This window comes from Castanea sativa, chromosome 3 (genome assembly GCF_040712315.1).
Source record: "Castanea sativa cultivar Marrone di Chiusa Pesio chromosome 3, ASM4071231v1".
NCBI lineage: Eukaryota > Viridiplantae > Streptophyta > Magnoliopsida > Fagales > Fagaceae > Castanea > Castanea sativa.
This window is the reverse complement of record NC_134015.1, coordinates 18,085,294-18,109,589: the sequence shown is the minus strand read 5'-3', so window position 1 is coordinate 18,109,589 and position 24,296 is coordinate 18,085,294. Positions and strand designations below refer to the sequence as shown.

At 36.8% G+C, this 24,296-nt stretch overlaps 1 protein-coding gene across 2 annotated transcripts; it reads right to left on the bottom strand.

Annotated features, from left to right (window-relative positions):
• Positions 1-3,339: 3,339 nt before the first annotated feature.
• LOC142629627 (uncharacterized) lies at positions 3,340-24,290 on the bottom strand. 2 transcript variants are annotated; one of them, XM_075803642.1, is made up of 15 exons: positions 23,944-24,290; positions 23,056-23,129; positions 19,069-19,146; positions 14,797-14,872; positions 14,227-14,291; positions 13,799-13,900; positions 6,329-6,418; positions 6,163-6,237; positions 6,004-6,036; positions 5,793-5,873; positions 5,431-5,493; positions 5,206-5,268; positions 4,683-4,751; positions 4,079-4,123; positions 3,340-3,996 (listed from the first exon to the last, which is right to left on the bottom strand). In XM_075803642.1, the coding sequence occupies exons 1-15, from the start codon at positions 23,984-23,986 to the stop codon at positions 3,787-3,789; spliced, it is 1,167 nt and encodes a 388-aa protein (XP_075659757.1). In that variant the 5' UTR covers positions 23,987-24,290; the 3' UTR covers positions 3,340-3,786. The 2 variants fall into 2 exon arrangements, with proteins under 2 accessions (XP_075659757.1, XP_075659758.1); XM_075803643.1 differs by lacking the exon at positions 4,683-4,751.
• Positions 24,291-24,296: the final 6 nt, after the last annotated feature.

Below are 24,296 nucleotides of genomic sequence, written 5' to 3'. Positions count from 1 at the left end.
GACTGGGTCTGTCCTGCCATTATAGATGGTAAAGGTGGGCTGAGTGAACCGTCTTGGGGAGCCTTCCCTTCTCGATCCTACGTGAAAAGGGTGACTTGGAGAGTTGGTGCAACACTCAGCTCATAGCATCGTTCCCCAAGCCCCTAGAGGGAAACTTCTTATGCTTACGACTTGGAAGCTCATCCTTCTCATAAGAGGAGGTTTCGCTAGGGGGAGTCCTGGACCTTGGACTGTAACTACTTCCCTGTGACCCCCTAGAGGAAGGATTAGACGGAGGTGAAGCCCACCTTCATCTGACACGGCGTAGCTTTTTCTTGAGGTGGTCAATCTCCCTCTGCATGGCCTCAGCATCATCCTCATGAGTGGCCCTGCTCCCACCACGCGAGTGGCTTGCATCAAGGTGTGGTGTATGCACACTTCCCTCTCAATCCCTCCGACACTCGAGACGCTCAAAGTGATCTTCGCGCTGGGACCCCTAGACTCTACATGACGCGAACCTAAGCCTGCCATCATGTTCCAATTCCTTCAACACCCGATTTTCCACAGACTGCACCAATTGTAAGTGCACAATTTGTACCCGGACCCAAACGAGTGATGGGCTCATGCCCAAAGAGCCCTATACAATGAAATTTGTAGAGTATGGGTTTAAAATCTAGGTTAGGGATATTGGAAAGTTGATAAACATGCTAGAATGCCGCAGTATGCAAGTAATAGATGAATATGACAAAAAAAACCCTCCTCAGACGTAAGCTGAGGACAATTTGTATAACCTTTCTTTCTCTAAGCAAAAGATTACAATTTTTTTTTAGCTTCAAAAAAAAAATCCTTCTCTCTTCTTTCCTCTCTCGTCTTCTTATGTCCTTCTTCTTCTTCCATGTTTCATCCACGTGTAACACAGACCTTCCTCCTAGATACTTGTCTCATCCACCACCTTCTCAAAGTCTTCAAATCTAGCTGGAAGGCTGAAGACTACTGTTTAGAGGTCATTTCTCCATTAATGCGGCCAAGGAGGTAGATGTAGGGCCTTTAATGTAGTGGTAGCAGCTTTTTCCTCAGATATTTCTCACACGTTCCTACTTTTAACGAGTGCTTGGATCACGCATTTACCCAACAGATCTTCCAGAATTTTGTCTTTAAACCCTTTAGCAAGTCTCATGGCCTTTACTGGGCCTGTCCGAGGAGATACTCCTCCTCAGACAACTCCTCGAACCATTATAGTGCAGACTGACCTGTGGGCCTAGAAGACTCTGATTGAACAGACTTATACCAACTAACCAGGCCCAAGGCCCAAACGTGTCTTTAAGCATTTTTTTCCCCCCACAGTTGTATAGGTGTTTGGTTTGCTGTCATGTTGTGCGGCCAACTAATCTAGTCTTTGCATGTGTATCCTTCATTTTAACTACAAATAAAATTACTTTCCAGACATGAACAGTTCACATAAGCTTGATATATGCACATTGCTATACGCATTTTACTTATATTTGGGTAGATCTAGGATGTGTTTAATACTTGAAAGAACAAGAGTTCAAGTCTAATATTGAAATCATGCAAATCTGTCCAAGAAACAAGTGAAGAAGTGCTGATTCATTAAATCTCGACAGCTGCTCGACAGATAGCTATCTATCGAGGTCTCGATAACTAGCTCGACAACTGTATCTATCGAGCTTTATGAAATTCAGATTTCCAAGTTTTGTTTCTATCTAAAAATTGTTGCATTTTAGTGCTGCTATTTGGCACAACCCCAGTTTCTAAACCCAACTTTAAAATTGTTGCAATTTTTATAAAAAAAATTGGATTATTTATATATCATATTTATATTATATAGAATCTTGATAAATGATATATGTTCTAGCTAAAGCAGGAACAACCCGAAGATGTTGATACTGATCGCGAATTGCATAAAATAGATGCAAGGGGCAAGGTAGAAAAAAATTGGAGGGTGGCTCTGGTTCAGTAGGTAAGCTACTATTTACCATGTTGGTTTTGTAATTTGATGTTCAGTTTTGGGCTGTATTTAAGTTTGAGACAATTTTTCTAGTTTATATAGCTGGTATGTTGCACAGTAATGAAGTTGTGTGCTCCTTGGCTTGGCTGAGGTGGAAGGTCTTTAGGCTGTGAATCACTCATGAGCATTGGAAGTAATTACCAATGTTGCAAGTCCATTTTCAAATAGGGATAAATTTCTCTATTTAAATTATTTCCTCTCCTTTTCATCCTAATTTTAAAAATATCCAAATAAGAGGAAGAGTTAATTACTTCATTCCTCTTTACTAAATTTGCTTATTTATTTTAATAATATGAAATATATATTCATATTTGCTTACAATTATTTATTTATTTTGTTATTATTGTTGATTAATATTTTTTAGATTAATTTCACTTTTAATATTGTCTTCTAATTTTGCCCCATCTAAACTAAAATCCTGACTCCACCATTGATTACACATGTACTATTTAGGCATCAATTTTTAATGAAAATACATATTTTCTTTTAATGTTTATGTGGACAAATGTACGTAACAATGTTTGTTCTGAATCATTGTTGCTAGAAACCTCTAAATGCCTGAAATGTGTGACTACGAAAATATTAATAAAGGTTAGAACATTAATATGATGAAATGAGCAAAGTGGAAAGAAAAATAATAGAAACGAATTAGTCAAATTATGTAAGGTTCAATTTAGTTTGTGATCTCCAATCCGTCTCTAATTTCACTCAATCAATTTTTCTAATTGTTGAAGGTGTTGGTGCAGATGTCTTCACATGAACACTTGACCTTCAGTGAACCGAAAGCAGCTTGGTACAAAACCTTAAGGGACACAAGGTCGCAATAGCTTCACGAAACGTACAATGTTCTTCCATTTTGATCAAGGCAATAAAATAAGGTTTTTATACCTTTTGGGAACCTTAGTGCACAAATTCCAATCTCCAAGTCAGCCAAGTATTCGTGGACTGCAGTCAAATATTCAAAAAACTTCTCTCTTGATCAATTGAGTGGTGAGATTCCTTGGAATCAAGTGTTAAGATGGACATAATTTAGCATTGAAAATTCAATTTAATATTTTAACCCTCTGTTGTCTGTTTTGAAAGGCAAGTAAATTGGTCATTCAATGCTAAATTTTATCATACTTCAAACCAAAACAAACAGCTAGGAAGACATTGAAACAAAGTAATAACTTTGGAGGGTCGATTGTGCATTTGAGTTTTGACTAGTATAAGGGATTAAGCGTTGTCAGGGTGAAATATTACGGTGAAAAAGTATATTTCGCCCTTTTCAAACTTAAGGTTTAATTGATTACACAACTAAATTATAGAGTTTAAATTTAATTTTCCCCTTATTATTTTGAAATATATCATCATTTTGAATTAAGTCGTCCACATAGTCAACAATGTACATACATGTTCACATCAAGCTGAGACCAATGATAACAAACAATTATCTTTATCATGGGGTCGAAGTAAACAGAAAAGTAATATACTAAATTTTGGAAGCCTCTCTTTGTTTGCCAGACCCTCTCTCTCCAGCAGCCACCATTCTTTAGACCAAAAAGGGAACTGTATAATTTTAGTTACACATCAAGAATAACCCTAATTAAACGTTATAACGTAAACAGCTCTACAAAATTCAGTACCCAGTCCTGTTTCCATCAATTTGGTATGGGCACAACCTATATTTAATGGGGGTCTCAGGCCAGCCACAAGTAACCCCTGAAATCTTCTCCACTAGCAGAGTCCAATGGTATATCTTTATATAGATGTTATAATGGGATCAACACAATAGATCCTCATTATTGTTGACTACTTGAACGTGTTTGTTGCAACACTGCATTTGTCGCACTACGTGTTCTTGATAGAAATGAAGTACTAATGCTAGGAAATCTCAGCCCAAACCGACCATAACTTGAAGCCCCACCATTGGGGTCTTCTAAAGCTTGATTCCCATTAGAAACCTCATGATTTCTTGAGGCCTCTACCACTTCTGAAATTCCGCTAATGTCCTGAAAACATATTGAAAACATTCAAGATAGTGGATGCACAAGAAAAAAGAATGCAAATCCAAAAGTAGAAGTGCAGGTTAACCTGAAGACCGGGTGCTGAGACAGCATTCTGCAATGGCCGTTTAACCTGAAAAGGAACACGCATCAGGAAAGAGGAACAGAAACTGAAAGTCATGAAAAAGGAATAATTCCCTTTATGATGTTCAAGTTGCTCTAGAGGAGGGGCACAAGTTCCAAAGTCATTCTTTGAAAAACACTTGGGAATTTCATATCAATGATAGGAAACGAGCCATAAAGGGAAGGAAAAACTATAAATGGGTTCGAAAATTATATACATGTATACATCTTCAACATATTAAAAAAATCCACCTTGCTAATGATCAAATCCAGACCTTTTTAGTAGTAGTTTTTTAAGCTTTCAAAACCAAATATACATATTCATCTTGGCAAATTTACTCACACACTTAAGGGACATGAACCCCCAATCTTAGCCACCACCCGAGACTTATGGGGGTGGAGGTGTCCTATGGAGAAAAGAAACTCGACAATGATGGCCAAAATTTTAATTTGATAAGAATCTTCGCCATCATTGCCCATAAGAATGGAGATATGCGGTATAAACCAGAAACTGAAAGGCCACTCTTTCAGCCTTTACTCAACCCAAAGGAGTAGAAAAGTTTTGGAACCTGGTGAGATCCATTGGAACCTGAGGAAGGCAGAGGTTCAGCAGATAAGACAGGGGGCAAAGATGCACTCTGCTCAAGCATCAGTAGAATAAAGTTAGGATATCATTTCAAGAACATAACAAGCACATTAAGGGTGGAACAGAATCTAGGGCAAGACAAGTCAACAATGTATTTGACATCATTTTAATACTTTTCTATCTGTTGAGATGATTTTCTTCATCATTACTGTTATGTCCAGAACAGAGGAAAAGATTAAAAGGTCATCAATCAACCTTTTGCAATTCCAAATTCAAGCAAAGACAGATTATAAAACAGCTAAATCAAAATGAAAAACCAAAAAGGAGACCTTCCCAGATGTGCCCAAGAAAGTTGGGGTTTCTTACATCCAGAAACGCGAGAGGAGGTTAACACTCCCATATACATAACAAGTGGTTGTGGCTGTGTGTCAGATAAGTATTAAACAATAAGCTCTGATAACTTAATTTTAAATGTTATCTAATTGAGTGGGTGGACAAATTGTTACCCTTGATGAGGGCGAAATCGGTGGTAGTTCAAGAGCTGGCCTGTAAGAACTGGATGGTGCCACCTACATAATTTAAAAATAAATAGTTCATATGGGAGAGAAGAACTATACAATCTATAAGAAATTACAAGATAAATACCCAAGCTTTATGGGTTTGTGTGTGTATAATATACAGATGAATATACTTACAGAGAATGCATAATCAAACCAATGTATATACCATACCTTTGAAGAGGGAGTAGTAGGCGGCTGTTCAAGAGCTAGCTTGGAGGAACTGGAAGGCAATGCCTACAGATTTTAGAGATCACAATCAGTATGAGGCAGAAACACATACTGAGAAGAAAATCTGATATTGAGATGTGCCAAAACCAGATGAGTAAAGATATTTTGGTTAGCAATAATAAAATTAAGATACTGACTATTAAGTGAAGGACATAGTTTTTTTTTTATAAGTGAAGGACATAGTTGACTTAGCGTAATATGAGATACTACAAATAAGCAACAGAAGTATTGACATATAATCATTGAAGCAACAGACATGTGAAAACAGATCTGTAAATATCATATGGAAGGGGTTCAGTTCATGCCTGAGCACTTTCTGGGGTTCTGCTATTTTCCAGGTTCCGGGCGTAATGACACAACCTCCTTACACCTTCATTTGTAAGATCCTAAGCAGAGAATCAGAAGCAACGACCATGAGCTCAAAACATATTCATGGGCAGAAAATAACACCATATTGAAAAGTTAACGCATTATTTTTAAAGGGAATCTAAATATTGTTGGCCGCATAATAGCTACCTGTTTCCCTTCTATTCTACTAATCTTAGTTTCCTGAGGCACCAAAAAAAAAATATTAGACTTAAATATCACATCCAGGAGAACACTTACAAACATGATTGTGCTACAAAAACAAAACCTGAAAAAATAAAATAAAATAAAATCTTGAAGAGAACTCACCAGAGTCTGTACTGCATCATGGATATTTATAACATCCACACCAACGAAATCCGTTCTTTTTCGTAGTTCAGAAACCTAAACAGCTTAATAAATGCTGTGTAAATAAAGTTGAAACAGAAAACATAGGACTACCTAAACTACTGGCTAATGTCTGACTTGGACCCACCTCCAGTTGTGTTTCAGAGGTAATTCCTGCACACTCATCCAAGGTAGAATCCATGACATCCATTCTTGAAGATAATCCCCTCTTGGTGGCCTAGGAAAAATAAAATCACCACTATGTAAGAAATCAGACATGTCTCTATTTCTCAGATTAGATAAAATAAACAAGATATTCCAAATACAAGACAAGAAAATCAGTTTTGGGGAATTTGTTCAAGTAAATTGCAAAGTATAGAATAGCAGTTATTAGAATGTTTATGAAAGTTATGCACTACTTAGATGACAATGATAAGTATCTCCACCAGCATATCAAGTTCACCATTAATACACTTAATACTTTCGGCAGGTTACACTTGGTTTTGCAATATAGTTTAGCTTAAGTATCGTTTTAAGATGAGTTTGAACCAAGTGCACAAACAATTACAAGCCCCAAAAAACAAAATAAATTTTCTTGCAGAGAAACTTATAAAATAAAAATAACCATTTGATAATCATTTGGTAGAGGTCAGGCCATGGTGTAATGACAAGTGTCTTCCACCAAAAGCAACAGCTCACAGGTTTGAGTCAGGGAATCAGCCTCTCCAAAACAAATTGAGGAGGGTAAAGCTGCCTACCATGACCTCTCTCAGACCTTGCAAAAAGTGGGAACTTTGTGCACTTGGCATGACCATTATTTTTTCTTTGATAAGTCTTCTGCAACAAAGTATCATCAAAGGAGGAAAAGGTGGATGACATGTGTTGCTATCATGTGACATTATCCAAATTCAAACACCAAATTGTAAAAGATACAGGTGGTTGTTATCCCCTACAATTTTTGTTCTTCATCAACATAATAATGTTTTCCAATTTTACCTTTCTATCTCACTTTGAATATTGACCCATACCTTCCAATTTTACCCTCTTTATCTCACAAATATATTCTATCTAACCCATTTAACATATATATTTAACTATTTAAAAGCAATCACTTGCACCTTTTCCAATCTCTCATTACAGTTTCATGTTTTGAATCTATCCTGACATATCCTTTTCTTTTAGATAAATACATCTATCATTGTACACCCTTTTAGATTTATCCTTTTCAATTGAAATTCCTCAAAATGATACCTAATATTTTTAAAGGAAATTTATTGACATGATAAAATAATAGCGTAAGATTTTGGCATGATTGTTAGAATGGACACCTTCCTCCAAAGAATGTATACCCTGATTTGTTTGAATGGAAGCTTTAGTTTCTAATGTGTGGGGCTCTCAATTGGTGGGGTGGTTAGGAGTTGGAATTTGAAGTTTCACAGAGATTTTCATTATTGGGAGATGGAGGGTGTGTTTTCTTTCCCTGATCATATCTATTCTCATGTACCCCGGGGGGGAGGGAGGTGACGGGCAATTGAATGGGAGTCACAATTTTGATGTATGGTCTTATAACGCTATTTGTGGAATCGTTGCCCATTCTTTCCCATGGAAGGGTATTTGGTGTGTTAAAGTGCCAAAGAGAGTATTGTTCTTTTGTGGACAGCAGCATTGGGTAAGATTCTTACTATTGACAACAACATCAAGAGGGGTGTCACCAGTAAGTTGTTGTATGTGTCATCATAGTGGGAAATGGTGAACCGTCTTTTACTTCATTGTAATACTGCTTGTGCTTTGTGGAGCAAAGTGTTTATAGGATGTTTGGGATTCACTAGGTGATGCTGGGGACCGTTGCAACTCTATTACTTGGTTGGAGAAATTGGTTTTGGAGGCATTCCTCGAATGTATGGAATGCTTGATGTGGATTGTGTGAAAGGAATGGAATACTCGTACATTTGAGGATGTTCGCAGACCTTTGGATCAATTGAAATCCTGGCTAATTATACTCTTCTTGATTGGTTTCAGGAAAGGGGTTTTACTCATTGCTCTTTCTTTTTAGGGTTCCAAAATTCTTTTAGATCTTCCATTTGATCTTCTTGTAATTTTAAGATCGGATTTTTCATTTTCAATAAAATTTTCATTACTTATCGAAAAAAGAGAATAAGTGGTCTGAACAGCATAATGCAAATTTTTTTTAAATATAATTTATATAATTTACAGAAAATTGAATCACTAACAACCTGGTGAAGAATTTAGGATACCATGCCATAGCAAATTCACTCCCCATAATTATTGTGAGACCTAATCCCAAGGGTAGCACAATCAACTAAAACCATGCTTATTAAAGCAAAGGTCACAAGTTTGAATCTCCCCTTCCCCCTCCCATTGAGGCAAACTTGGTTATCAAAAAGTATATACTATTTTGAGACCCTTTTTTTTATAAGTAATAAAGAAATTTATTGAAAAAAGAGAGTCACCCAAGTACACAAGAAGTATACAAGGGAGAACAAATCAAAGACGAACATTACAAAAATCAAGAAAATCCAAAATAGAAAGAAAAGGAAGGCTTCTCCACACGGAGAACCAATCTAGTAAGGTTCGGAAAAAAAGAGACTTAAGAACAGGCATGGAACTCTCGATGTCTTCAAAACATCTACTATTTCTCTCCTTCCAAATACACCACAACAAGCAATGAGGAACGGCCTTCCAAATATCTCCATTACGATGGCAACCACTATTTTGAGACCCTAATAATAAGTTAGAATTAAAATGACAAGACTATAGTACAATCTGCTAAATCACATACTATACAATAAAAGTTGTGACCTACACTGGGTAGTTGCAGCAAATAGATGTTCTCTTTTTTTCTTTATACCATTTTCCTCCTAATTCCATGTGGACAGTTTGTTGCCCCTTTATTTTTATTTTTATTTTTATAGGAAAGAAAATTTGTTGCCCCTTTATTTGACATGCTTTAAACTACATGCTTTCATCATGTGGTGCTTTATATGTGTAATTATTAACATAGATTGCTCTAAGCAAAACTCTATTGCCAAGAAATTTAAAAACACTATTAAGTTAAAAAGAAATTTATAAGACCAACTGCACTTGGGAATGAGTATAAATTGCCATCAGGGGTGAATACCCCTAGATAGGCCTATCCACAAGTCGGTCCGGGTCGGGTTTGTGCCCAACCCGAAACCGACCCGATCACTTCGGGTCCCCTAAATCTGGATCCGCCACCGACCCGCCGATGGCAATGGTTCGGGTGGTCGATCGTCTTCTTTTTCCGGTTGGTTTCCGGTCGGGCTCGGATTGGGCGAATCATCGCCAGAATTTGCCAAAATCTGCCTATTTTTGCTAGATTGACCGGATTTCGAAGAGATCTTGGCAGATCTCAACGAGATCAGGCCTGATCTCGAAGAGATCCGGCGCGATCTCAATGAGATCTCGGTGGATCTCGAAGCGGATCTCGAAGAGATTAGGCTAGATCTCGACGAGATCTCGCCGAATCTCGACAGATCAGACAGAATAGACCGACAAACTACTTAAATCGGCGGAGAAAAGCTATTTCCGGTGAAGATTCTGGTTGAGTCAGTTGAAAATCAATTTCCCATGCTCTAACCCGTCAACCGACCCGCCGGTCTCGGGTTTTGGGAGAGTAGATCTGCCACCGACCGTCGCCGGCGTTAGGTCGGCCGATTATCGGGCCGGATCGGCCGGGTTGGGTGGGTGGATCAGGTACCGGGTCTGGCTGGACACCCCTACCCCTAGATTACCCAATAACTGGTTATGATGAATGAGGTTAGTTGCTCATAAGTTTTACTGGCTAGAGCTGAGTCTAAATAAAATGTGTGTAGCTGAATTGAATGCGTTAAGATGGATAAGTAGAAATACATGGAAAGATAGGATTCGAAATGGGGAAATTCGTTTAAAGATAAGGGTGACCCAATGAAAAGATGGGGGAGAGTCACTTGAGATGAGATGGTCTGGTCTTATTCAGAGGAGACCGATTAATGCATCAAGAAAGAGTGACGTTAAGGGAACATAAAGAGAGAGGAAAACCAAAAATAATTTTAGTAGTGGTTAAAAAGAACATGTCAATTGAAAAACTAAAGAGTATGACTTTGGATAGAATAGAATGGACAAAAAGAATACTTTTTTTTTTTTTTGATAAGTAAGGAGAATATTATTAATAAGAGAAAAGTAAGAAAAATACAAAGAGTTCACGGTAATGAACAGAGGAAAAATGAAACAAAAAGACTTAAGCAGCCCCTAATATATTCTCATAGACGAAAGAAAATCCATAAGGGTAGAACAATCCGAGAAACCCCAACATCAAGACCAGTCAAAGAGGATCCGCTGGCAAGACTCTAATAACTGAACCACAGTTTTCCATTTATCCTCAAAAGACCGCCGATTCTGATCAAACCAAATAGTCCACATTAAACAGCTTGGGACCAAATTCCAAATATCAGAGCTATGCTTCCCAAGCCAATGATACCAACTAAATAATAAGTCCACAACTAAACCTAGCATGACCCAATCGATCCCAAACAACCAAAGCATATACATCCACAAAGAATGAGCTATCGGACAAAAAAGTAACAGGTGATTCACAGATTCCGCATTACAACATCACATACAACAACGATTTGCCAAAAGACGACCATGAAGCATAAGGTTATCCAAGGTTAGAATCTGACCATGAGCTGCTGTCCATATGAAAAAAGCCACCATTTTAGGAACTTTAACTTTCCAAATGCCCTTCCAAGGAAAAGTGGAAGGAGCTGCATTTCGAATCTTATGATAAAAAGACCGAGTATCAAACTTCCCACTTCCATTAAGATCCCAACTAAGCCTGTCACACCCTCCACCCCTAGGACAAAAAGAATACATTGGGCCAACCTTTTTTGAAAGTCATTCGCTAACACCAAAAAGTTTGAAACTAAGGCTGCGTTTGTTTCGGTTGTAAAGGAAATCCAGAAAATATTTTACACCCTTGAGGGTGTTTGGGTACACATGAAAATTTGGTCAAACTAAATATAAATTTCAGTTGACCATAAAATAGACTCCCTAATTCTGTAAAACTAATTCCATAGTTATTTTACCTTCAAATCTCATTTTACAGACTGAAAACAGAGAGAGAGAGAGAGAGAGAGAGAGAGAGAGCAGTAAGTTGGTCCAGTCTCCGACCCACACAAACCCATCGCCGATCAAATCGCACCATTCATTCCCCTCCACGCGCCAGTCAATGCTATTTCCTTGTCTTCCTTGGCTTTTCTTCTCCTGATCGCGCCGCCTCAGCTCCTCTGTTGTGCTCAAACCCATCTTCAAGCACTGCATTTTCCCGATGAACCTAGCCACCAATCTATCCCCGATGAACCCAGCTAAACCCACCCTGATTTGACCATCTCGTTCACGTCGCCGCCTCCCTGTAGCTTGTCTCCTCCAGCTCTCTTGATCTCATCGCCGCCGCCCTCTAGATCGACCCACCCATAACTGATCTCGTTGTCACCTCCAAAGATCGTCGTCACCGCCTCTAGATCAACCCCCCCTTGACCCGATTTCAACCAAGTTTCTCGATCTACCTCTCCCTTTCCCTCAATCTCTCCCTCTTTCTTCCTCCCTCTCTCTAGTTTGACCGAGTTTGAGAGGATTAATGGTTTTAATCTGATTTTTGTTTCTTTTAAAAGTTTATATATTGGAATTTTCTATTATAAAATTTGTTTGAAAGCTGAAAAAATGGCTGAGAAAATGTGAGAAACTAGTAGAAAATTTGCATTTTCAAAATGTTACCAAACATTTGAAATTATTTTCTAATATAATTTTTAAAATACAACCAAACACTATAAAATATTTTCCTTTTCCGAAAATATTTTCACCAGAAATTATTTTACACTCGGAAAATAATTTACATCTTACCAAACGCAACCTAAGGCAGCAAGGCTTGGTTGCTATTCCTCTATTAACAAAAGTTCCTAAAAATTTAACTGATGTTTCAAAATTTATTTAAAATTAATTTTATATAAGTAATATTTACTTTAAATTATTTGAATCAGCGAACATAAATTTCTTTTTAATAAAAAAGTTCAGTCTTAAACATCATGCTTGCACTTATGACTCAACTTAAATATTATATTGTCATGCAACATGCTTTCACCACACACAATAAGTATGTGAAAATATTAACTCTATTTCAATATTTTCAAGTAATTTAAATATTATTCAATTACCAAATTTCTTCAGAAATTTATAATAAGTTAAGTTTCATTATTTATTTTAAATTTTTAATAATCTATTATACTTCTCGGTTTCGATAAAACTAGGTATTACATGTTCTTTTGCCATGTAACTTAAAACAAATTTCATTATTCATTTTTACTATCTATTTTATTGTTCAATTTCACTATGGTATTGAGATATAATACTTCATTTTGTCATCCAAAGCTAAGATACAAACCTATTTGATGGCATTGGTGATAAAAGAGAACTGCCAACGAGGTTGACCAGAATAGAATAATAAAGAACAATCACAAGCAAAGTCATAATAAAGAACAATCTCAAGTTTTTCATGGTATTATGAACAGCAGCTTTCATTAAAATAAAATAAAATTGACAAAAGTAGTATAGAGTATCGCATTATTATCTAATGCTCCGTTTGTTTCAATGTAAAATGTTCACATTTTACCATGTTTGTTTTGTTGTAAAAAGTTGGTCAACTGTAAAACTCAAGCAAAAACAGGCAAAATGTTTTACACTCAAACAAAGGGTAAAACATTTTACATATTTCTCTCAGCCTGCTCTCTCACCCATCTGCTACAAACCACCCATCTCGCACAGCCACACAAGAGACCATCCATCAACGCCACAGATCGACACCACCCACCATCATCAGCGTCAACACTACCAAGTACCAACCATCATCACCGGATTTCAGAAGAGAAAGAAAGTGGGTCAGTGGGTTTGGGATACGAGTGATTGCTTTGGTGAAGTTTAGCTCTGGGTTTTGGTGGATGAGGGAGCATTTGTTGCGGGTTTATTGTGACCAGGTTCAAATTTGGATTGGATCAAATAATGGGACTGGGTCTTTGATGGGTAAGACCAGCGGCTTGTGAGGTTGATCGATGCAAACGCCTCTACCACCCATTGTGATACCATTGTGATACAATGCCAATCTGGGTTCATGGGTGGCTGGGTTTCTGATATGGCTTTTTGGTTCGTGGGTTTTTCTTTTTCTTTTTTTCTTTTTTTAGGCATTCTGATTTGAATTTTTGGATGGTTGGTAGAGTGGATTTGGTCAGATTTGTGCTAACCTGGTGGTGATTGTGGTGGTTAGATTTGTGGTTGACTCTGGTGGCTGGGTTTGCAGTGGCTGGTTTGTGCTTTCATTTTTAAGGATTTTGGACACGCCAAACACTTGAAATTGTCTTCATTGAAATTTACATGTAAAATATTTTACTTTGAAACAAACGGAGTGTAAAACTAGAAAAATTGATGTATTTTTATCGTTGAGATAATATAATTTGGTGATTCTTTCACACTCATAATGTTGATTGAACAAGTTTAGATGTTATTATAAACTATAAAGGCCAAACAAAAGGATCAGAAGTACAAAACTTACCGAGATTGATGAATATACACTCTCAAGCTGTTTAGCTATACTATTGCAAGCATCATTTAAACCCCGCTTTGACGCAAACATCATATCAGGGAGTTTCCATCCCTGCAATCATACAACAGATACACTCAAATGTTCATCAGTAACTAAAAGGAAGACGTGGTGCAAAAGATACAGAATATGGGTACAACACTAAACACATTTTAATACAAAAATCTTTAAAAATTTAGGATTTTTTTTTTGTTGTTCATAATTTGATAGTTACAATATGGGGGGAGGGTGGATTTGAACCTTGGTTCTCATGGCTACAAGGCTCTTGGCTTAAAAAAGTAGGACATATCAAGAATTTTCTTTTATATGGGCATATAATGATAGCTTGTAGTATCACATATCCGTTATTACAATACTTAAACAAGGAATAAAAATATTACCTTCCACCAAACATAGCCATATCCTAAAACAACCACAACGATAATAACACCATATCTGGTAGTACCTGTACATAAAGAAAACAAGTCATCTCAGGAGCTACTACAGATCTAAAGATGCAGCATATTTCAAGATGCCATCAATAACGATGAGTAAGTAGGAAGCTGTTCTTGTCAAACGAGTGTCACTAATGTCACTATTCACTAGGTTAAACTATAATATAATAATGCCATACAGATAACATGGAAACAAGCATAAGATCAAAGGAGAATGTTAATGTTAGTTAAAACTTTTTTAAATATAAGTCAAAATCAAAGGATGATATTCTTAGTTAAAACTTCAAATAAATTTTTAATTCCAGCCAAGGTTATCGCGCAAGGACACTATATTGATGCTCATTCATCTGTGCCAATGTTTATGTTTCATTTAATGAGGTAGGAAATGATATAAATGTCCAGCATGAATTTCCTTGATAACCCTTAATAAATTTTAGCTGCAACATAAGAGTCGATCAACATTATAAATAAAAAAATCCCCACTAGTATGTGGGAGAACGCATATAACTCTCTAACCTCTTCCGCTCGTGGTCACAATTGTAATGGGCCCATTTGATGCCAATGACTGCAACTCTTGCCGTAGGCTGTTAACCTGGAGAAGTCAAATATATGATCATGAATTACTTTTTCAATTTCTAAATAAGTCTTGAAGAAGTACAAGGTATTCTAGTTAGATAAGAATGATAAGCAGAATTGACTAAAAACCAACATCTTGAGCTTAAACAAAACCTGGCTGTTTGAAAAGCGTCTTAATGCAACTTCTATCACTCTCATTAAAAATATATAAATAAACAAAAACTGACCTTTGGATGTGAAGGATTTTCACCCTATTTGTTTGTTAGTGGGCAGTGGGCACTATAAGAATCATTGCTAAGGTCCTAGCTAATACGTTGAGAATGGTGCCAAACAAATTCTATTGGCTTTCAAAATGCATTAAAGGAAAGTAGACTTTAAAATTAGTTCTAATTACTAATGGATGTTTACACAATTGACCAAAATCTGGAATACCAAGGGTCTTATGCAAATCAGATTTGGAGAAATTTTATTGAAAACAGGGGTGTGAAACCCATATACACAGGAAGTGTACACCGGAAAGGAAGTGTAATTAAACTAAAAAATTACAGTGATCAATCATGTCCAATATATGGGAAAAGGAAAATAATCTTGTCACCCTTGCAATTCAAACAATGATATAACAAACAACAGTTTAATGTAAAACTGTCCTTTCATTCTCTTCAAAGCTTCTAGTATTCCTTCCTCTCCAAATGCACTCCAAATGCACCACATTAGAAAACGAGGGAATGCCTTCCATATTTCAAAGTTTAGATGTCAACAAAAGCGGTCTTGCTAACAAGCCAACATATCTATGACTCCTTTCAGCATCACCAAGTGATCCCCAAAAACACTAAACACTAGTCCTCAATTTTCTGGCAATAGGACAATGGAGGAGTAGATGATCAATTGTCCCCCAGTCTCTTTTGCACATACAAACACCAATTAACCACAATAATACTCTTTTGCAAATTGTCTATTTTTAAAATTTTCCCCAACACCACAGTTCACACAAAGAAAGAAACTTGGGTTGGTTCCTTAGACTTCCAAATACTTTTCCAAGGGAAGGTCAAATCGCCCTTAGGAACTAAAACTCTTGAATAGAACTTAACCTCAAACCCTTTGTGCAGAAGGCATCCAACAGAGCTTATCTTCTCCGTTACCCAGCACTGCAATAGCATAAATTAAGTCCACAAAAACTGACAAGGGCTCTAGCTCCCAATCATTTACTTGTCTGGTGAAATTCCAAACCCAGTGCAAAACCAATCATTTACTTGACAAGGGCTCTAGCTCCCAATCATATGGAACTACATATGATCTGCTACGGAAGCCTCCCTGTCCTCTGGAGTGATACAAAACCAATTCCAGGAAAGCCTCCTTCAAAGGAAGTGTGTCACACCAAATGCCATGCCAAAATTTAATCGTAGCATCACTATGCACATCATATCAAATGAAATGTGAAAAAACCACTCCTAATGTAGTTCTCAAGGTCGACTCCATAAGGCCCATCAGCATCCATGGTACACCAGCCACCCTACATAGTACAATACTTCTCTATAAACTCCTCCACAGAGACTCTCTTTGTGCCAAAACACCACAACCACTTCCCCAACAGAGCCTGATTAAACAATCTCAAATTCCTGATGGCCAACCCCTTGCTTTGAAGAGTTCACAGATTTTATTCCAATTAACAAGGTAGAATTTGGACCCCTCGCCTAACCCTCTCCATAAGAAATCTCTCTATATATTTTCAATGCAGTGGGACACATCCGTGATCCATAGGGATGGGGAAAGGGAGAAGAAATATATGGGTAAATTAATGAGTGTGCATTTAATCAAGGTAATCCTACCTCCGTAAGGCCCATCAGCATCCATGGTACACCAGCCACCCTACATAGTACAATACTTCTCTATAAACTCCTCCACAGAGACTCTCTTCGTGCCAAAACACCACAACCACTTCCCCAACAGAGCCTGATTAAACAATCTCAAATTCCTGATGGCCAACCCCTTGCTTTGAAGAGTTCACAGATTTTATTCCAATTAACAAGGTAGAATTTGGACCCCTCGCCTAACCCTCTCCATAAGAAATCTCTCTGTATATTTTCAATGCAGTGGGACACATCCATGATCCATAGGGATGGGGAAAGGGAGAAGAAATATATGGGTAAATTAATGAGTGCATTTAATCAAGGTAATCCTACCTCCATAAGATAGATAAAGGTGCTTCCATTCCGGCAATCTTCTTTGCATTTTCTCTAAGATGGTGTTCCAAATGGTTTTGCATTGAACTTAGCATCAAAAGGAAGGTTGAGGTATTTCATTGGCAATGTCACCAAAATACCCCAGATTCTGCACTTCCCCAACAAGTGCAAACTCCAAATTTCCTAATTCACCTTCAAACCAGATACAGCTTAAAACCATGTAAAAACAAACCTCAAATGCAAATTTGATTGGGCTCAGCGTCACAAAAATTCAAAAAGCCATCCACAAAGAGGTGAAATCATCAACAAATTATTCTGTGTCCAACTGCAAAACCCAATTAAAATCCACCTCCCACTGCTTTATCCATCATTGACTCAAAGCCTCCATGACATTAACAATGAGCATGTTAATTGGGATTTCCCCATACACATGCTGAGAAGGTGTGGTTTTAGTGAAAAATAGAGGAATTGAATTTCTTTGCACCAACACAAACAAACACAACATGGGACATGCCAACACAACAATTCTCAAAAAATTAGGACACAATGCAACAAGGACACGACAATTAAATAATTAATAAACATATTTTTAAAAACCTATTTTATGTTCATTTTAGGTTTTAGAAATATGTAACATGCATCAAAATCTTCGTAAACGTATCTGAAATTAATTTAAAAACAAGTCAATAATAGATTGCAAAATACATTGATACCCAATAAAAAAAATGTAACTAAACTATTAAACTACAAATTAAGTGTTGAAGTAACAGTGTTAATCTTCAAGGGAGAAAAAACACTTAGACATTCAAAAAAAGAAGGGAAAAAAGTGCTAGACTTATTGTGTAGTTGGGTAATGGGCAGCTATAAGAGAGAGACTAGAGAATAGAGAGCATTTATTATTAAGGAAATAAAGGTTTAAAAAAAAAGTGAATTCGAGAGAGTCTGAGAAGTCAGCGAAATAGAAGCCAATCAAGCAAGTTGACATTATCGCTCTACCTAATAGACCAGCAATGCTACTGAGCCAAGACAAGTGCTTACACAGACACGCCAAGCATCTTGCAATGTCCGTGCTTCTTAGATGGCAGTCCTAGTAATTTCATTGACAGTCAATGAGAGTTGTGCCAAGGAGACCCTATTTCCTCAATGCTTTTTGTTATTTTTATGGAGGCATTTAGCAAGATGGTAGTGAAGGGGGGTTACACAGTAAATGGTTCAGAGAACAATTCATTGAAGGTTTCTTACCTACTTTTTATAGATGACACATTGATAATTTTTGGAACTAATTCTAATACAGTAATGCATTTGAGATATGTCCTAACTGTTTTTTTCTGTTTCCTTAGTACAGTGCCTGTGTGCTTTGGTTTCCTGTATTGTTTTCTTTATTCAATGAAGTTACATTGCGCATCAAAAAAAGATATGTCCTTACCAGGTTTGAAGCCATTTCAAGTTTGAAAGTCAATTTGGGGAATTTGAAAACCCAATTGGTAATGTGCAAAATATGGAGGAGAAGGTACAAATTCTTGGGTGCAAATTTTCAAACATATCTATGAAATATCAGTCTTCCATTGGGCTCTACTTCCAAATCAAAGAAAATCTCAAACTCTATATTGATTAGGATGACAAGATGCTTGGCAGGGTGGAAAAGACTTTACTTATAATATTGCATCAAGAACCCAAAAAAAGGTCATACCTAGCGCATCAAAAACCCCAATATCTCAATAATATATAAGAATGGTGCAATTAGGCAGATTTTGTTTCAACTGTAAGGCAGATATTGCTTGCTCATTTGGAGGAGGATGCAATTAGGACTTATAAAACATAATAGGAGAGTACTGATAAAATAAATAAAAGGAGTGGCTGCTATCATCATGGTCCTAAGGAGTGGCTTTGCCGTGAGTTTGACTCTTCCCTTACCACCCCCCCCCCCAAAAAAAAAAACTATTAAGTGGGACAATTCTTTTTTGGCTGTTGAAGACACCACTCTACGTCAATTAACCAGCCAACTTTACCTAAGAGAAGATCAAGGGCAAACCTGAGCCATTAGAGAGTCATTGCGTGGTTTTTTAACTGATGAGGAAGAATCATCTTGTTTTATTTGCTTCAAAACAATCTGCATTAAAAACAGAAATTATTAGAAAACCTGAAAAAACACATTAAAAATTATTAATAAGTTGACACAATTTACATCCATAAAGAAAAAGGAAGAGTGATAAAGAGAGCATATTATTTGAAAGAAGAAAAAGACATTGAAAAGCCAGACTGATAATCAGCGCATTCTATCCCTATGGTAAACACAAGCCAAGACTTTGGAGTACCGTAATACCTATAAGAATCATGGCTATGAGATCTAAATCACATCCAAAAACTGTAAGATCCTATGAGGCTCAAGAATAAATTAATAAATCACAACAATGTCCACCAAACACATGTTATCAAGTTCCCTTCTTTTTTCTTTTTCTTTTTTTTTTTTGTTTGCAGCTTGTTCAAGGTATCATTACTGGTCCTGGAAGTAAAAACCCTGATTCGGAAGAATAATGCAAGCAACTGCTTGGTTAAGTTAGTCAATTAGTTTTGGTCCTTTTTGAGTATAAAGACTCATAATCATTTAATTCATGTGTGTGAAACCATAGCATGGTTAGAGAAGAATATCTCTTTGGAAGCCTAAGGCTAAGGCAAAGCCCAAGAATAAGTGTCTATTGTAGTTAATTAGGTTTTTATATTTTATTTGGTTATTCTAGAGTCAAAAGTATTTTAGTAATTTTACAATTGTTGGGTATGGGCCATAGTTATAGGCCATGAGTTTTATTTTATTAATAAGTCTTATTTAGTTTATGGGTCTTTATGTATGGACTTTCGTTTAATTCAAATAGATGTCTAAGTACTAGTAGGAATCACTCTTTATATAAATTGTGCTCAGTGAATTCAAAGGAGATAGAGAGTTGATTAATAAAATTGAGCGTTTTGAGTAGTGAGGCAAGTTGGCCTATGGCTCTTTTCTCCTCTCTTTCCTCCTCTCTTTCTCGTCTTTCTTCTCTTCTTCTTTTCTTTTCCCAGATACAGTCCGCATTGCAATATTGTTCACAACACTGTTCAAAATTACTACTCACATATTAGAAAGGATTTTATTTCCTACTTTCTTTTTTGCCTTCTCTTTTCAACCATAAGTCCATTCTTCTATCTTAAACCCTAATCCTTCTAGAAAAGGTTCTAAACCCCAAATGCCACAAATCTTCTTAAACTTAAACCCACCACAAACACACATAGGTAAATTCCTCAATTTGTCATGTTATGGTATAGCCGTATAACTCCCAAAGGATTCCAAGCCTCTTTTGATGGTCTTACTTGAAAGATTTAAGCCTAAGAATGAAAGAATCAATTTCCTCTCAGGAAAATCGTTTCTTCATGGTGAGACTCCAAAGAATTGAAGGACAAAACATTTAACATAAAGGATCAATTTTTATTATTATTATTGGTAAGCCAAACACACGCCCAAGGTAGTCAAAGGAAAAAGGCAACTTTCACATGCCAAGGCCATGTATAGCCCGAGGCAAGACTCAAGAGGCAACAAAAAGACGCTAGCCCAATTGAAGCTAGGCACCAAATTTTAAATATAGTTTTTATACATATAGAACTTAATCATATGTCTATAATGTATTAAAATATTATAATCAAGTGTATCGACATCTGTTGCATGAAGAAATTAGGTTAATTGATTTAAACATAGGCTTAACACAATTTAGGCTCTATTAATTATTCTAACAAGTTTTACAACAAGCTTCTGTAAATTAATTAATATAACAATAGGCTTTACAACAAACTTTTATTTTATTTTATTTTTTTGGTAACAATAGGTTTCACAACAAGCTTTTGCAAATCTAATAATAAGTTCTACGACAAGCTTCTATAAATAATAAATTTACCAATAGGTTTTACAATAAGCTTGAATTAAAAAAAATAAACAAATAGAGAGAGAGAGAGAGAGAGAGAGAGAGAGAGAGAGAGAGAGAGAAAACTATCAACTAAAGCCTAAAAAGCTATATGATTGAATAAAAAAAATCTAAGTGACAAGGAAATAATAAAGAAGTGATACAAAGAAAAGAGAAGGTTGGGGGGAGAAATAGAAGAAATAGAGATGCTCAAGAGGTGAGAGAGAGTAAGGGGAGGGATAGAAAGAAAGGGATGAAAAAGACCTGCCTGAGAGAAAAGTGAAGAATTAAAGAGAGAAGAGGGGCAGTTGCTCGAGAGGTGAGAGGTAGAGAATAGAAAAAATTGACTCTCACCTTAGCACATTGAACATGGTTTTAAAGCGCTCACCTTGCTTCCCCAGGCTCTAAAGGCAAGAACCTCACCAAAGGGGCCTCCCCCTAGAGCCTTAGAAGTTCCTTAGTGGCACCTCACATCACCCAAGAGCCTAGGCAAGTCCCAATTTTCCTTTGACTACCATGCATGCACCCAATTGATCTTGAATAGAAACATAGAGGTTGCCAATAAATTAAAAAGGGGGAGGTGCCAGTTGAGATAGAGCTCTTTGCCAACATAAAGGATGAGATGCTGAGAACAAGTCCGCCCAAGGATTTGACTCTTGCTTCTATTATTCCACCCACAACTCAAGTAATAATTTTAAGATTGGAATTGAGAACCTAACCCAATCACTATAAATGAGGTTACACAATTATGGAAACAGGTGATTGCTACAAAATATGGAGAGGAATGGGGTGGTTAAACTTTGGGTGCAGCTTGTGACAGAGTATAAGGGCAGGTTGGGACACTTTGCAGAAATTTGTGTATTTTGAGTTGGAGGATGGCTCTTGTTTAAGGCTTTGGCATGATCATTGGCATGGAGGGCAAGCTCTTGAGCTATTTCTGACTTGTATGCCTACTTGCTTGATCAAATTTCCCTATTCCATTCAGTCCTGGATTGCCTGGTAGGTGGGGTAGGCTAGCTCTGGAATGTGAGATTTCACAGAGGTTTTCATGATTGGGAATCAGCAATAATACTCAATAGGCTCTTTTTATAGTTCTTATTTACTCCAATATCATGAGGAGAGGGTGTTATAAAAGGATGCTTTGGAAATTGAAAGTGGGTGAAGCCTTTACTGTCTAATCTTATTATAAGGCTCTTCTAGGTGCTTGAGCTAACCCTTTCCCATGGAAGAGGGTATGGCAAGTTAAGGCTCCAAAGAGTTGTTTTTTTGCATGGACAATGACATGGGGAAAAATCCTTGTGATAATCTTATCAATCGTGGATTTACCTTGATTGGATGGTGTTGCATGTGCCAATGTGGTGGAGAAACAGTAGATCATTTGTTGATTCATTGTGAGGTAGCCTATGCTTTATGGAGCCCACTTTTTAGAAATTTTGGAATCCAATGGGTATTACCAAGGTGGGTGATAGACCTCTTGTTTGGGCAAACGAGGGTGATAAAACCAGCTATGTTCAATGGCACTAAATATTGGGTTACTAAGAATAAACATATTCATAAAATTAGTGTAGCCGCATTGAGAATGTTAAGATTGATAAGTGGAAATACACGGAAATATAGAATTAAAAATTAAGATATTCCCTTAAGGATAGGTGCCCCTATTGATGAAAAGATAAGGAAGAGTCGCTCGAGATGATTTGTTCATATTTAGATAAAAGCGATTAATGCACCGTGAGTGAAAAAGTGAGTTGAATTAAGTTAAGGGAATAAAAAATATGTATGTTAAATTAAATAAGTACCAAAGATTATGACTACATGACGGGAAAAAAAAAATGCATGTAGATGACCCTAACTAATCCATTGCAGATCCATAACCGACTCTAAAAAATTTAAGGCTAACAGTTATTTGTTGTTGTTGTAATTGAGGTACTTGAAAGACAGATCTCAATAAGCAGTTTTTTTTTTTTTTTTGGAAGTAACTGATTAGGAAAAAGAGGACATCAAGCAAGTACATGAAAAGTGAGAAATCTCACGGCAATTTTTAAGCTATATAAAACAAAAACAAGAACTTGCATGGTTATATATCACAAAAGTACCTTAAAAGCACCAGAGACAAAATCAGATACAGTTGACATACGCCCTTCTTTTGCAAGTACTGAACCAACAATACCTAAAAGACATGAGGTAAAGTAGTTGGTTAACAAGGAGTTTCTTTCGTTTCCAACAAGCTAAAATAAACATAAATTAACTATTACATATTTCAAATAAGAAAATATAACCCAGTTTGGCTACCATTAAAGAAAACATAGCATCACATCCAAAATAACACTTCATAAGTTCAGAAATTCCTCACAAGTTTAATTGCCAGCATGACCACAACTCCTAAACCACTTCTACCTTCCCATATGGCACTTTTTAGAGCAACAGTTTTGCGTTTTTTCCCATTTTCTTCATTTTAATTTTTCACTATGCTTTTGGGATCAGCTTATCTAGCTTTTTGCTTAAAACATTTTGTGGGTAATGTGTGTACTTGTACTTTGAAAAAGTGAGGCTTTAAGAAGTTGTGCAACCTATCACATCCCTTCCATGAGAATCGCTCTTTATTATCAGGTCAAAACACCAATCAGTTTTTGTTCAAACTCCCAGATCAGAAGTTGAACTACCTAGAAGCCAAACAAACACAATAGGTGCCTTGAATTTTATCAGGCAATAATAAAATCCATTTTCAATGATTATTGAATTGGCGCCTTCACCAGCTCCCACATTTGGTATATAGAAAAAACAAACAGCAGGTAATTGTAGTGAACAGTAACTCCATGATCAGTGAACAACCGAAGCAACACCAGTCACAAAAAAATATATATATACACTCAAAGAAATTGAAATAGTTTATCAAAAACCCTAACTCCTTCAAATGACAATAACTGAATTAGAATCCTCCACCTTCCCAATCGGAGAAAAAAAGAGAGGAAACAGAGACTGACCTGCACCAAGAAGAACGACCACCTTGCCAATCGGGAGAGCCATCGCCGATTTTTGGTAGTGTGGGAGAGAGTCAGTGAAGTAGTAGAGACTAATATGTGCGACAACGGGACGGCATTAAATAATGAATCCTCTCTCTCTCTCTCTCTCTCTGTGAAATTTAGAAGAAGCAAAGCGTAAAAAGCGTGAGTTGAAGTTGAAGTGAGAAGAAAAGAGCTCTCTCTCTCTCTCTCTCTCTCTCTCTCTCTCTGTGTTTGTATATCTCTCAATCTGGGTGTGTAGTGTGAGAGAAGTGCAGTGGGATAGAGCAGTCGCTGCTTACTCTTCCGACCTCTGCAGATGGTGTCGTGTGCGT

Excerpts from the sequence above, each read along its gene's own strand:
- LOC142629627 (XM_075803642.1), bottom strand. The coding sequence starts at position 23,986 with ATGGCTCTCCCGATTGGCAAGGTGGTCGTTCTTCTTGGTGCAG. Across the intron at positions 5,269-5,430 it reads CTACTACTCCCTCTTCAAAG|GTGGCACCATCCAGTTCTTA; the intron begins GTATGGTATATA and ends TAAATTATGTAG. Across the intron at positions 4,124-4,682 it reads GTTCCAATGGATCTCACCAG|GTTAAACGGCCATTGCAGAA; the intron begins GTTCCAAAACTT and ends GTTCCTTTTCAG.